At 37.3% G+C, this 14183-nt stretch overlaps 1 protein-coding gene across 1 annotated transcript in view; it reads right to left on the reverse strand.

Annotated features, from left to right (window-relative positions):
• Positions 1 to 678: 678 nt before the first annotated feature.
• Positions 679 to 14183, reverse strand: part of LOC140241855 (ribonuclease P protein subunit p30-like) — a 59203-nt gene continuing 45698 nt past the window's right edge. The window contains exons 8-9 of the mRNA XM_072321606.1: positions 2948 to 3027; positions 679 to 1327 (exon numbers count right to left, since the gene is read on the reverse strand). Of these exons, the coding sequence (XP_072177707.1) occupies positions 1104 to 1327; positions 2948 to 3027 (304 nt within the window). The 3' untranslated portion in view covers positions 679 to 1103. The remainder of the gene's footprint in view (positions 1328 to 2947; positions 3028 to 14183) is intronic.

The raw sequence follows: 14183 nt of genomic DNA on the forward strand, positions 1-14183 counted from the left end.
TGAAGACACATGCGTGTGGTTGTATATGTAGTAGAGTCATATAATGTTTGATAGATACATCTCTATGGGTCGCATACACTTCCTTTTTTTTAATCCATGGCCATGTTTCTTAATTAGACCAAGTGACAATTAGACGAAATGGAAATGAGACCAAGTGACGATTATCCCAAGTGGTCATTAGACCAAGGGATTATTAGATCAAATTAAACCAAATGGTGTCAGACCAAATGAGAATTAGACTGAGTGGTATCAGCCGAACTGGTCATTCAACGAACTGGATATTAGACCAAGTGGGAATTAGACAAAATGGTAAATAGACAAGTGGTTGTAGCCTAAATGGGTTTAGCCCTAATGGTGTTCGCCCAACTGGTGATTAGACCAAGTGGTAAAAGGCACAGTGATAATTTATCTTTTGACTAAGTCTGCATTCCTGATCCATGCAGATAATTTCTGCCAAGTCTGGTTGCAGTGCAGTTTGTGAAAAAATAGATTTCTGCAAATCCCAATTGGGGCGACTCTAACTTCTGCCCTTACAATTATTATCATTGGTCCTGAATAGGTATCTACATACATTGGCAATTTGAGATAGCCAAAAACAAAGTTCTTCCTCAGAATACTGAATTATGGTTTGAAATGTACAAGTTTTGCCTGATTGTGGACCTCAGTTGTTTGGTTCCAGATTAAAGAAAAAAAAAACAACCCACAGAACAAACATTAAAAAACAAAAATTACTCATAGAACAAACATTTAAAAGCAAACTAAACAGAAATAACTGCTCTTCTATGACCAACTGCCTTTATAATACAAAAAATGTTCTAATAAAACTCACTTTCATTGGATTAAGGCACTAAAGTGTCAGTGGTCAATTGAAAGGACTCTATGGCAGCTGAAGTTTCCTATGCTTCCCGAGTATTATTTTGATTATACTTGACGTAAAACTGACAAAGAGCAGCGATCTCAACATACCATACTTTGCTAAATCCGAGATAATTCTACAACATTTTGATAAAAAAGAAGCAGAAAAAATTCACAAGCAGTGGTGAGGGTCTCGTCACAGGACTATTACGTGAGGAGAACATGGTATCTTCCTGTGAGCAAAACTATCATCTCTTTTGTTTCTTTTCCTCAGGCTGACTACCAGTCTTGCTGAGACCAAATGCAGCCCTCTTCAAGTTCTGTTTTTCAGTTTCCACTGACTGCTGCTTCACATGCTCTAGAGACTGACTGCTGGCATCAAGACTAGCCTTGACCTTCCATATGTCCTCTGGAGCAAGGTCAATGACCCTCTGTATGGAAATAGCAGACTTGATGGTGGTATTTCGGGTAACTGTGTTGGAAGATGCAGAATGAATACATAGTGTATAGTTTCTAGTCATTAAAACTAGTTCTTTTTCTCTCAAAAAAGGAAACACCAAACAAAATGAGAACAAATGTCCAACCTATGCCACTTCCAGTATTGAAGGGAGGGTAACAGAAAATAAAAGTTGATCAATTTGACTGTTAAATGTAGCCCTCTAGGTTGTTTCTGCTTCACACAATCACACTGGCCCAAATTCACGAAGGTGGTGTAATCTTTGTCCATGGTTTAAACCATAGACAAAGACCGTAGTTTAGTATGGGGCGCCAAGTGTCGCATGGCCTATTTCGTTTGCGAAATCAGCAGTTGATGAAATGTTCACATTTTGTTAATGAAATGGTCATTTCGTCGACAAAATGACTGATTTCGTAACGAAATAGGCCATACGACACTTGGCGCCTCAAAAAAAACTAGTCTTTATCCATGGTTTAAACCATGGACAAAGATTGTACCACCTTTGTGAATTGGGCCTATATGTCTGCTATGAATAGAGACCCTTCCTTTACATTTTGATGAAGCTCATTGATTTTGATCACCAATCAAGGTGCTGACCCCTCACATTCTTTGCATATAGAAAATATTTTCCAATATATTTCTATCCATGACACCAAATAACGTTATTATTCATCTTGTACCTCATAAAATTTTTGGGCCAGATGAGCCTTATACACATTGCGTACGGAGGGGTATAATTACCGGAAGCTACTTTTTGTGTAAAGTACAATTAATTTTGACCTTGCCCTTCACTACTATCATTTAATGGAAATGAGCATCTTCTATATCTGTCCTGCTTACCAAATTACACTATCAAATGACATCCCTACTTGTGACCTTTGACCATGAGGGATTTTTGCCAAATATCATATCATCACTTCTACACCTCATGTAGCATAACTGGGCCAGATACCAAGAAAATTCATTGAGCGAGTTATCTATTCTTGTCATAACAAGATAGAGGACAGACAAGGCAGACAGATGTACAGCCTGAAAACAAAATGTCTCTGGCATCCTTTATGGCAAAGGCATAACAGCACAGTGAGAGATGCTTTATTACAAAGCTACATGTATAGATACTTTATCAATCATGAGATGTTTCACTGCATAGATGGTAATGCAGTGCCACAAATGTGCACTTGCTTTTCCAATACTTGCTTTTCCAACACTTGCTTTTCCAATAGTGCTCAACAAGGACTGCAGTAATTATGCTAGTCAAAGAACTTCTTGATCACTACCTTGCATCATGCATCATCAAGTAATGCATTTTATGTGCTTCACCTCAGGGCAGCATTTCCTTTTGCTGGTGCCTAAATCCAAATATCCTGAAAAGTGCCATTTGTTGAAGGTAAAGATTGTCATTGTAGAAATATGACATACCACAGCACTGGTAAAGTGTGTGTAGGAAACTAAAATGAGATTTTTATAAATTAAACCAAGATATCTGCTGCAAAATTGTTCCATCAGAAATCTCAACTACTTGTAATGTACAATTCCCCCCTTTTTAAGTAAACTTACATTTTCACTAACTGACCTCCAATGACAAACAAAAAGAAAAAAAATCATGATAATTTTCATCACATCAAACATACAAACCTGCATGCATAAGCACAGCTCTACAGTTTGATGACACAGCAGCTTTTGCCTGGTCTTCAGTCAATCCAAAAAGGTGTCCTCTGTGAAACACAGCTGGTAAAGGTTTGTAACTAAAATGTCTTAATACCTTCAAATTCTATTTGATATTTGAAATAAATTCATCTATATTAATGCCAAGAATAATCATATACAAGTGAGTCGATGAGGAAGCAATTAAAATATTAAATGGATGAAGTAGCCCACTATTTTCATAATGAGTATAATGAAACAAGAAATGTCGCTATGTGACTGGTATGCCTCCACTATAGTGCATTATAATCCCAATAGGTCTACAGAACATTTTACCAATGTGAGACCATGGTTTCACATGATTAATACACCAATTTTCATGACAATACTTTGAGCCATTTGCAAAATACGTACAAAAATAGAGAAATTCTAGCACTGTCTCTAAACCTTGAATGCTAAGCATTCCACTGGCTTTGATGTTCCATGCTCCAAGTCACTCATTTATAAATGAGTTTTAATAATAATGACTAGAAGAGCACTCGGAGAGCACAGACCTCCGCCAAGCCAGCAACTCATTTCCACCCTTATGGTGCGTTCCCACTGCCGATCAGATCAACTCGATCAATCCCGATCAAGCTTTTTAGCCTGGTCGGGCTCGCTCGGCATTGGTATTCGGGGTCGATCTACCTTGATCGGCATCGCTCCTGCTTCCTTCACAATAATTTTGGACATGTCCAAAATATTCGAGTAGGAAGCCCGAACACCAACAGCTCGGGTAGTGATCGAGAAGAGATCGAGCTGATCGGGAATCGGTCGCATAGAAATCTAGTGTGGTCGGGACAGATTTTTCCCAAGCTCAGTTCCCGATCATCTCGAGTTATACTCGAATGCTACACGATTGATTTCAGATCATCTCGATCCAGGATTCATCAGTTTCATGAATAACTCGACCGCTACACGACCGATACAGGACTGCTATCGATTGATACTCGAATAAACTCGATCATGCTTCGACCGGCACTCGATCAAATACCGAGCACTTTTTGACAGTGGTTGCAGCAGGTGCAGACGTACTTTCTTATCACTCATTTATTGTTCAGGTATTAAGAAAAAATATATGCAGTCCTTGGTCACGTTAAAAAGTTAAATGTCAATATCTTCAGCCGCTCCTGGCCCACTGAAGAAAAGAAAAGGGCCACGAAGAGAGAAAAGACAACAAACCCTAAACAGCAGACATGGCAGAATTAGACTCTCCAGACAAAAATACCAGAAGAAAGAAAGGAAATACAACTGAAACTGAGAAAAATTCGGTTTTCTGGGAATATGACTGCAACGTGAAAGGAAATTTTTGAGATTATTTACTTTACTTCTGGTAAACTGAGAAATGTTTCTTGAATTCTTTTGCTACTTGTCTGTTTCAAAGTTGAAGTTGGTTACGTTGATATAAAATCTATTTCTTACGCTGACGTGTTAAAACAGTAGTTGTAACGTAGATTCATAAATGCTCGGTGACTTACTTTACTTTTATTTACGTAGATGTTACACTTTTGCTTTGCTTAATAAGGTTTTTTTTATTATTGAGAGTTGTATGTACATTGCTTGAAGTCCACCTTGATATCGATTGGCTGGGATGAGTCGACAAAAAAATAAACAACCAAGATTTTCATCATTTTTTGCTAGTGTAAAATGTTATATTGTTTTATTTTCATAATGATGTACTCTGTTCCACATATCAGCACACTTTATGAATTTAGACATTAATATGATACATGTATTTTCTTATTATTTTCTTTAACACACTCTTGGGCCTATACTTTATCAATGAATACATACATATATTTCATTCACTTTTTCATTCTTTAATAGTGAGAACAACAATGACAAAGATAACACGACTCATTAGGGTTGTAGAACAGTCATTTTTTTTTTCAACTCTATATAATAGTGCATTTATGGGCATATAGGCCTATGTTTCATTTTAGAACAAATTAATTTCAGCCCATCTATATGTAATGCACTTATGAAGCGTGGCGGTGTAACATTTTTTTTTTTTTTTTTTTTTAATGAGACATTAAACTTAGATTTGCTATTCTTCACATCCACTGCAAATATCAGATGCATATGAACGAACCTATTATATTATACATGGTGTCCCGGCAGACAGAGTGCTACAAGACTGTCTCTTATTTAAAAAGATATGAGCGACTGAATGAAATCGTTACATTAGCCTATTCAACAGAAAGACACCTCAAATTTTATTTGACACAATGATAATCAATCTTCGTGCAGGCGCTTTGATCACCATGAAAATTTGTGATTTACAAAATCTGTAACTTTGGGCACTGATATCCTATTTGACTGAACAATAGTGAAGCTGTAAAAACTGATAACGAATGCGTCAAAAATAGCTACTGAAAACGGATAAAATGAATGAATACAACTGAATGCATTTTTTGTACCTTTTTGAGTGGCTCACAAATGTAGTGATCAGTTGTTGTCATCGTTTTTTCCAGGAAAAATGACTATAGAATCAAAACGCCTGCACGAGAATTGATGATTGTGGTTTCAAAATAGGAAGTGTTCTTCTATCAACTATAGGTTTTCCCAGCCAATTTCGCACTTTTGTCTGTCCAATTCCTAATTGCTGCATTCAATTTAGCAAAATATACCATAGATGACATGTTCGGTAGTTCAATTTTATGATCTCCTCATTCAAATTCATTTTGGAGCATTCAAATTACCTTTAGCCTCATTCTAATTAACACTTTTTCACTTGAAATTCGTAAAACAAGCACCATTTGGTTATTCGTTCATTCAGTTTAGAATGATATAGTCACGTGATCACGGACATGCTGCTCTCGTTCATTCCAATTCATTTTTTGGCAATCAATTTAACATCTTTTGGAGTCAATTTAGCACGCATGTTTATGGTTTGCTTCTTTCTTTATTTTCTTAACATAGTTATTGTTTTCCAAGCGTCGTTACATTTCATATTTTCGTACTCATTTCAGAGATTTTGGCAACATTTTTTTTTTTCTTTAATGTGCTTAGTGACTCTACAAGTGCGAAAATAGGGCAACATGTGCATGGCCACAACTTATCTCGCCGTTGAGCGCGTCATTCTGTGTGTTGGCCAGTTGTAGAAAGTCAAGGTTATGATCATCAAATATTCCTATAATTCTTTTTCTGTCCCCTTGAGAAATACGTCTGTATCTATCTTGTGCCGTCATGACTGTAAGAAGATGAAGTTAAACTAGAGTATTGGTACATGTAGGCCTAAAATGTCATGTATGAAAGAAAAGGGGCGTTACAGAACAGCAAACTCGAGTTATATAATATGGTAAAAAATATGATACTTTTACTGCTTAAAGGTAGGGAATCCCATTTGCATGCCTTAAATGAAGAGTTGTATAAATACAGTGGTATGTTGAAGAGAGTATCATTTTAGAAACTCCCATAAAGTATTGAAAGTGGAAGGTAACATTTAGTACATTTTATTGACCGTTAGATTTTGAATTGAATTTTTTTCGGGGCTCACCGTAAATTCCAGTACATTACTAGGCTACCTTTGAAGACCCATGCACTGCATGTGTGTCCATCACATATTATTTGTGAAGAAAGTTCATCAAAACTTACAAACATTTCTATATACATTCTTGCCACACACTCTATATGTTATTACATCAGCTCTTCTACTTTTAGATTTGTGTTTATAGATAAAAAATAAAGAAGACTGCAACAAAAAGGCTTAAGTGTGGCTGACAGACAGAACTATTGAGTAGTTGAGTTTTGTGCATTATTCAAATTGTAGATAACAGTTGACTTCCAATTTTCTCAGCAGTGGCCTAAACAAGTCCCCTGAGGTTCATATTTAATGTTTTGTTGCATTTTAGGAGGTCTGTAAAAGGTATCCTCTACCTTTAACATAGGCCATGGGGTGAGCTGGTTTTTTCGCTTGTTTCGTTCCGACAACTGCGGCACTAAAATTTCTCCACAGCTACGTGTAAACAAATAACCAAAAAGGTTACAGGAAAAAGTTCGACACAAACCCTCCTGCAGTATTTTGGTAATTTAGGGGGAAACAGTGAACTTTTTTGTCACTGAGGAGCTGAATATGTACACTTTGCCGTGTACGATATTCATTCGCGAACGATCATGTGATGTATATTATCCAATCCGAATCGAGAATTATTGTTTACGAGTCAAAATGGCCGCCCCCTGTGAGCCTCTCGACGCGTCTACGTCGTCTGCTCTGCTGAAAATTAAGATAGACGAAACCTATTTTGTGTGCCAAAGAGTGGATCAAATTGAGTGGGGGAGACCGTAAAATCGCAGACCAGAACGAAGTGATTCAGCTGCTCAGGGGGACTGCTGCAACCTATGTACATAGGATAATTTACAGGTTAGTTTACGTGCGTACAGTCGTAGCAGTCGACACTGCAGTGCAGTCTCATATATGCGTTATGACTAAGTACAACGTTAGCTATGTTATGAACGTTGCTTGTGTATGTTATAATGGACGCCAATGTTGTAGCTTAGCCGTTAGCGTGTCTGTTACATTTTAGATAAATTATCTTGAATTTCACCTTGGCATGGCATAGCGCCGTTATAATGTAGCCTAGATGAATTTTACATGTTGTTTTATGTACAGCCCAGGTTAGGTTGATGTAGCTGATCGGTGATATTGTTTTGTAAAAATCTTGACACACAGGACTGGATTGAAAAAGGTCTAAACTGCATGTAAATTTATATTTTCATAATCATGGCCATGGAGTATTAACATTAAAAATCCATCCTGTCTCTCTCACCCCGAAATCGACGAATCCCCCCTCAAAACACACATTTATCTCATTAAATTAACTTATTAATATTTGATATAAATAGGTCTAAAAAACCAACAATGACAATAATGACATAATTTCAACAATTAAACTCCCTAAAACATATGATTACCATTATGTTGTGCCAAATTATAAAGCAGTGGCACTGGGTGGCGGTGATAGTGAAAGGCCAAGGATTACTAGTATTAATGATGATAAGGCAGTTGTATTCATAATTATGATAATTGATATTGCATGTGATCAGGTGCTGAAAGCTGTAGATGTCATTTAAAATCAGTAATTGCACTGCAAGTAGGGTGGCACATCCAATTACCGGACGCTTTCTTTCGTGGCTTTGAATTCCGTACTCAGAGGATGAAATTTGGGCTAAAAATAACATCACTTATTCACAGACTCCTGGAAATTACGAATTCAGCCAACTGATGTCAATTGTTCACTCCAGTTTTTAGAAAATATGCTTCAAACATAACCCTCTATAAAAGTTGTCTTTTTGCGCGGTGCAAAATCGCATTGCATTACCGGACACGATTTTCGCAATGAAATAATCGACATCTTTCGCACCTAATCCTTGCACAAGAATCACAATTTATCCCACAAATCATCGTACACATTATCACTGAGCGGATGACAAAGAAAAAATTGGCAAATGAGGCTAAAATTTCGTATTTTACGGTAAAATGTCTGTCTTGAACATTTCGAACAGTTCACAGAATAAAACCTTGTGAAAAAATCGACAACTGGTTACACTCTACTTCTAGTTTACATGCTTTGTCTATGGGAGCTGCACGCGCGGGTGATGAGTTACGGGCCCCTTAGCGCACAACTATTCCGCATCGTTCGAGTTTGAGGACGATAGCTACAAATTTCCGATATCGATCAGTGAACTTTTGGTTCTATTGGAATCTTCAGCATTTTTCCTGTATGTGAGTGGGATTTAATCATAGAATTTCAGTCGCGAAATGTGATTCAAACATGCATAAATATTAGCTATCTCGAGGTGCGGGTCACTCAAATTTGAGGTAAAATGTGAATTTTTTTGTGTTTTTACATTTTTATGTGGCGTTTTTTGCGATTTCGGTCCACACAAAGTTCTGTGAGGCTAATCTACGAAGTCTCGCGCGTACAGAATGTCATTAGTACGCAAAAATGTGCGTGTCCGGTAATACCATGCGTCCGGTAATACCATGCTTGCCCCTACAAGTTGAAGTAGTTGATGATGACAATGATCATGAGGTGTTAATGATTACCTGGCATAGTACTAGGGCCTATTGGTAATTACAAGATTCAAATATTGGCAGTCAATAGTCTACCGTACATTTAATGATATATTGAGTGTAATGTTCAACCCCTCCCCCTAGCGTTTAGCCTTTTTTTCCCCCTAACAAAATCCAACGGCTAATCATTGCTGTTCATTTCTCCATTGTATTAAATAGGATTCCATGAAACGTGCTACAAGAGGTTTATAGATAGCAAACGCCTGAATCTCGCTAGGAAACGAAAGCTGAAGGAGGAGCCTGGTCCGTCAGCAGGAGCATCTGTTTCCTCCCCTAAGACGCTCACATCAAGATCAAGATTTTCTTCTGGAAGCTCTTCAGGTTCTGCTGTGTTGCCCGCAAAATGCATCATTTGCAACAGAGTCAACCTGCTCATTACTTGCCAAGGGAAATAGGTCAATATGATTAATATTGAAGCATGAAAATATTGTCCTGTTACTATAAGTTGTCCTTGATAAAATGGAGCAATATATATACACCACTGAAACATTCACACACATACACAAAGAACTTCAGTGCAAAGTTCAGAAACAACAGAATGTACTGTATATGCACCAATGCTTTGGTCAGTGTGATTAATGTTCAAGAATTGACATCTTACCAAAGTTGTGCATGATAAAATGTCTTTGTAATACAGATTGCTTCCTGTATTTTGAATGCCAATGTTTATGCAACATGTTTTGACTCCTTGCCTCAGTATGTGATTGTTCGCCCTTTAGCAAACATTTCTGCCCACTATTATGATTTGATTAGGGTTGAATTATTCTAAGAACAAAGATGTTTTCCTAAGTGTGTTTTTTTTCATAAAACTGAATGACTACGATTAAAATTTGTTTCTCCCACTCTGGGGGAAAAAATATGTAACTATTATTAATACTGAAACAGAATGTTCATGTAGAAAGGTCAGTACAATGTAGGTGTGAGTACAAAATCAGTTTGCTAAAACTAATACCAGCCAAATGAAAATTGTGCATAAGTTGAGTCAGGTTTGCACAGATCCTCTGATATTGGAAGTTAATTGCAATGTTATCATAATTTTTAATGCCAAACCTGTTTTACTCTCTCCAAGATTTTCAGGTACACATTGCCTCCAATACAGAATCCAGCAGTTTTCACTCATGAATGGGTAAACTATAATATTGCCTTTATTTTATGTATTGGCATTTTTCAAAACTTTTACACCCTTTCAAGGATATTTGGACCATGGAATGTTCCAGAAAATTTATTAAAACTAGAAAATTTGACTGATTATCATTTTGAGCTATCTTACATGAAAGGAGGTAGTGTCCCACCAACCTAATGATAGCAATGAAAACTTCAGGAAATCTTATGAAGATTAAATCTTCTAAAGTACTGTAATATTTCATGAACAACGTGATAGCTATGTGATCTAAATATATTAAAGCTTCTTAAGAAGAAGAAAAGAAAAGCATGTTTACTGATAAACAATATGATCTGTTTAATAGTAATGTCTCATGTGTGTAAATGAGTTTGTATGTGTGCGTGTGAGTGTATATAATATGTCAGCGTTTTTATGCACCTGTGTATGTGTAATGCACTGATCAATACATGTATTATATCATTGTGTGTGTTCATGTTTATGATGATCTTTTTTATGATGCTGATGTGATAAATGGCCAAGGCATGTAGAATAATATTGTAATACACTTGGGTATCTTCATAACTATGTGTGTGCGTATGTGTGTGTGCATGTGAGGGTGTGTGTGTGTGTGTACAATAAGATTCTCCCACATGCACGCGGACACACACACAAACAAACGCTCTGATTTTTTTTTTTTTTTGCCTTGAATGATTAGTCATTTGATTAATAACATGTCTTTGAACAGAATATAAGGCATTTGCCTTGAACTCTGATACACATCAGGAAAAGCTGAAACATGAGATATAATGCAACTATTAAACCAAAACTTCACTTTTTTTTCTAGGTACTATATGGCTAAAAGCAGTGCTTTACAAAATGTGTATATGTATTTCAGCTTAGAAACACTATGGGAACTATACAGCGGCTAGCAGCCCCATACGCATAACTGCGGCCAGCAGCCCCATACGCATAGCGTCATGGGGCTGTGAACTGTAGCATACAGGATCATGACGGATATTTCATTACGGACAAATATCAACTTAAAATCGGGAAAAAATCTTCAATTTGAAGACTTATTAATAAATTTGAAGTATTGATAACAGAGTTCGTGCAAGGTTTGCTTCTGCAAATAGTTCCTTTCTGTTCAAATTGATGACTAAATGTGACTCGGTCGAGAGGAAACTGGGAGAGCTACACTGAATTGACGGCCAGCGCATGCGCACACAGACATCATATTCAGTCAATGGATTCGAAATTTGTGCGCAGTGATGTGTGCGCCTGCGCTGACCGTCAATTCAGCGTAGCTCTCCCAGATTCCTCTCGACCTAGTCATATTAAGTCATCAATTTGAACAGAAAATGACTATTTGTAGAACCAAACCTTGCACGAACCCTGTTGTCGATACTTCAACCTTACTTGTAAGTCTTCAAAATGAAAAATTTTTGTTCAATTTAAGGTTGACGTTTGTCCGCAATACTAACCTGTCATGATCCTAAATGCTACAATCCGCAGCCCCATTACGATATGTGTATTGGGCTGCTGGTCGCAGTTTATGAAATATGGATTTTCGCAAAAACTGCAGGATATTTCGAGGAGAACTTTTTACTGTATATTTAGGATGTACAAAACATCACATTTCCGCATTCAAAAAGTAGTGCCAGTGTTGCTGGAACGAAACCCATTTTCTAAGCCTCTTTTTCCGCTTCACCCCATGGCCTAACAGTGCATGGATGAAACAATAAGTCACATAGAAATGCGCGTTTAAATGTTATCACCTTTTCAAAAAAGAAATAACATGATGTTAATTTCAATGAACATGTCAGGAATTTGACTGCCCATACGCGAAGTTGAATGACTGAAATACCCCTTTCGCCAGTGCTGGCGAATTTGAATGGCTGAAGAGCATGTGCCAATTTGAATGTCCGTTTTACTAATTCGAAGGCACATGTGCGAATCTCATTGATCGGAATGCTAAATTGAACGAACAACTTGCAATTTTGAATGACAGAATGTGCAGTGATGAGGATTTTCGCTAAATTGAATGAACCTTTTATCAAATGGACTGACAAAAGTGGGAAATTGGCCGGTAAAACCTATACTAAAGATAATCATTTCTTTCGTTCATTCATGCTTTTGCAATTAATAGTCAGTTTTATAGCACTCTTTTGGGCCACGCCGTATTCAAGCATAAATACTGAGTTGTCTCATAAAACCAAACAAATACTGTAACCAATTCTTCTTTCACTCGATCACTGTACAAAGCTGCCGACCCGTTCGATGCAAGATCTTACACTGATCGAGTCATGTCGAGCTGGTCTAAAAAGTCTAGTAGAAATCGAGTATTGACCATGTAGCGATTGTGTATTGATTGTGTGTAGATCGGGATGTTCGAGTAGAGATCTATGCGGTTGTCGAGGAGAGATTCTGGAGATGTCGAGAATGGTCGGATGTGGATCGTAAAAGATCGAATAGCGGTCGGGAAGGTATCGTGTTGAAGGACGATCAAGCATTTGGTCGGGATTGCTCTGGTAAAAATAGGTGATCGGGATTGATCTCGCTTGATCGAGTTGATCTGATTGGCAGTGGGAACGGGGTATTACACGCATGCGACTTCCCATATAGAAGCCTTTTGTTTACGTCACTGCACGGCGCCTTGCCAAAGCAGAGCATGGCATTGCGCTTTAGTGCACATATGTAAACCTCTAGTACGCACAGCTTCAAAAATCCTTTAAAAAATCCATAAAAATTCCCGTATCACTACTAAAAGTGAATGAGGTGTTCCTTTGAGTCAATATTGACTTTTTATGCAAGTTTCATTTTAATCCATACACAACTTTTTGAGTTATTTTGCAGACAAACCAATGTCGATGATCACTTAACCTCCTCCTTCCTTGGCAGAGGTAACAATATGAATTTATAGTGCCAAATCTACTCTGTTGAGTACTCAAAGTGCATTCATACTATCATTACTCCCAGTCTCTGGATACATTATTTCCAGCCAGCACTGTCAGTGCTCACTCTCCATTCCCTGCTGAAGGGCAAATGTGTCGGACTTCGTTGGCCTCAAACCCACAAACCTAAATCACGTTCATGTGATTCAGAGACGTGCGCTCTTATCCACTCAGCCACTACACTTCCACCATGATATGGAGACCAAATGAGAGGTTCTTGATTTTAACAATTTTAACCTGTATTGCAGAGGAACTTTAGGGTGAAATCCTCTTTGGAACTTTTTGGTAATGCAGTCAACCTTGCCTAAGTCGAATCTATTAGGACCGACGAAAACAAATTGACTTATGCAAAATTTGATTTCCACTAAGTCATTTTTGTTGTTGTCAGATTTACATATCCTGATGAAATTTCATCATGCAATGCCTTTTTGTTTGTATTGGCCATTAAATCACTGCTGACTGTAGCAATATGTTATATGTAGTGTTTTTGTTTTGTTTGAGTTTGCAAAAAAGAATCTTGAAGCTTGATTATTGGACTGTAATAATTGAAACGTGTTGCATGTAATGTCTTTTCACGCAGTTACAACCATCGTTGTAAGAGTAAGTGTGTGGGCAAATAACACGTATTTACAATGTATCTCCACTCTTCACTCTTGATAACTCGTAATCATTATCAATCACATCTATTCATTAATTACCATGCATGAATCATCATCAAGAAAGTGAAGAGGACACAAGAATGCCTCTACCTTGGTACGTGTAATTTATGTTCTGTTCAGCTGGACATCAAGGATAGAGGAGCAATTAGGGTTCACTTGAATTGGACTGTTGGTAGTGTTCTATTAGAACAGTAATGTATTTTCCTTTGTATACTTATGAAAGAATGTAAGAATGCTTCACTTCCATGTTTGAACTACGTACAGGGGAGAAAAAAAAACCTTCCAATTTATGCGTGCGATGATAATGACATGTATTTACACAAATCTGGTCGACTTTATAGGCGACGTTGACTGTATGTTACAGAGCAAATCTTTTCAGTTTTTCTTCATATCTTTTTGT

Source organism: Diadema setosum, chromosome 18, assembly GCF_964275005.1.
Source record: "Diadema setosum chromosome 18, eeDiaSeto1, whole genome shotgun sequence".
Classification (NCBI taxonomy): Eukaryota; Metazoa; Echinodermata; class Echinoidea; order Diadematoida; family Diadematidae; genus Diadema; species Diadema setosum.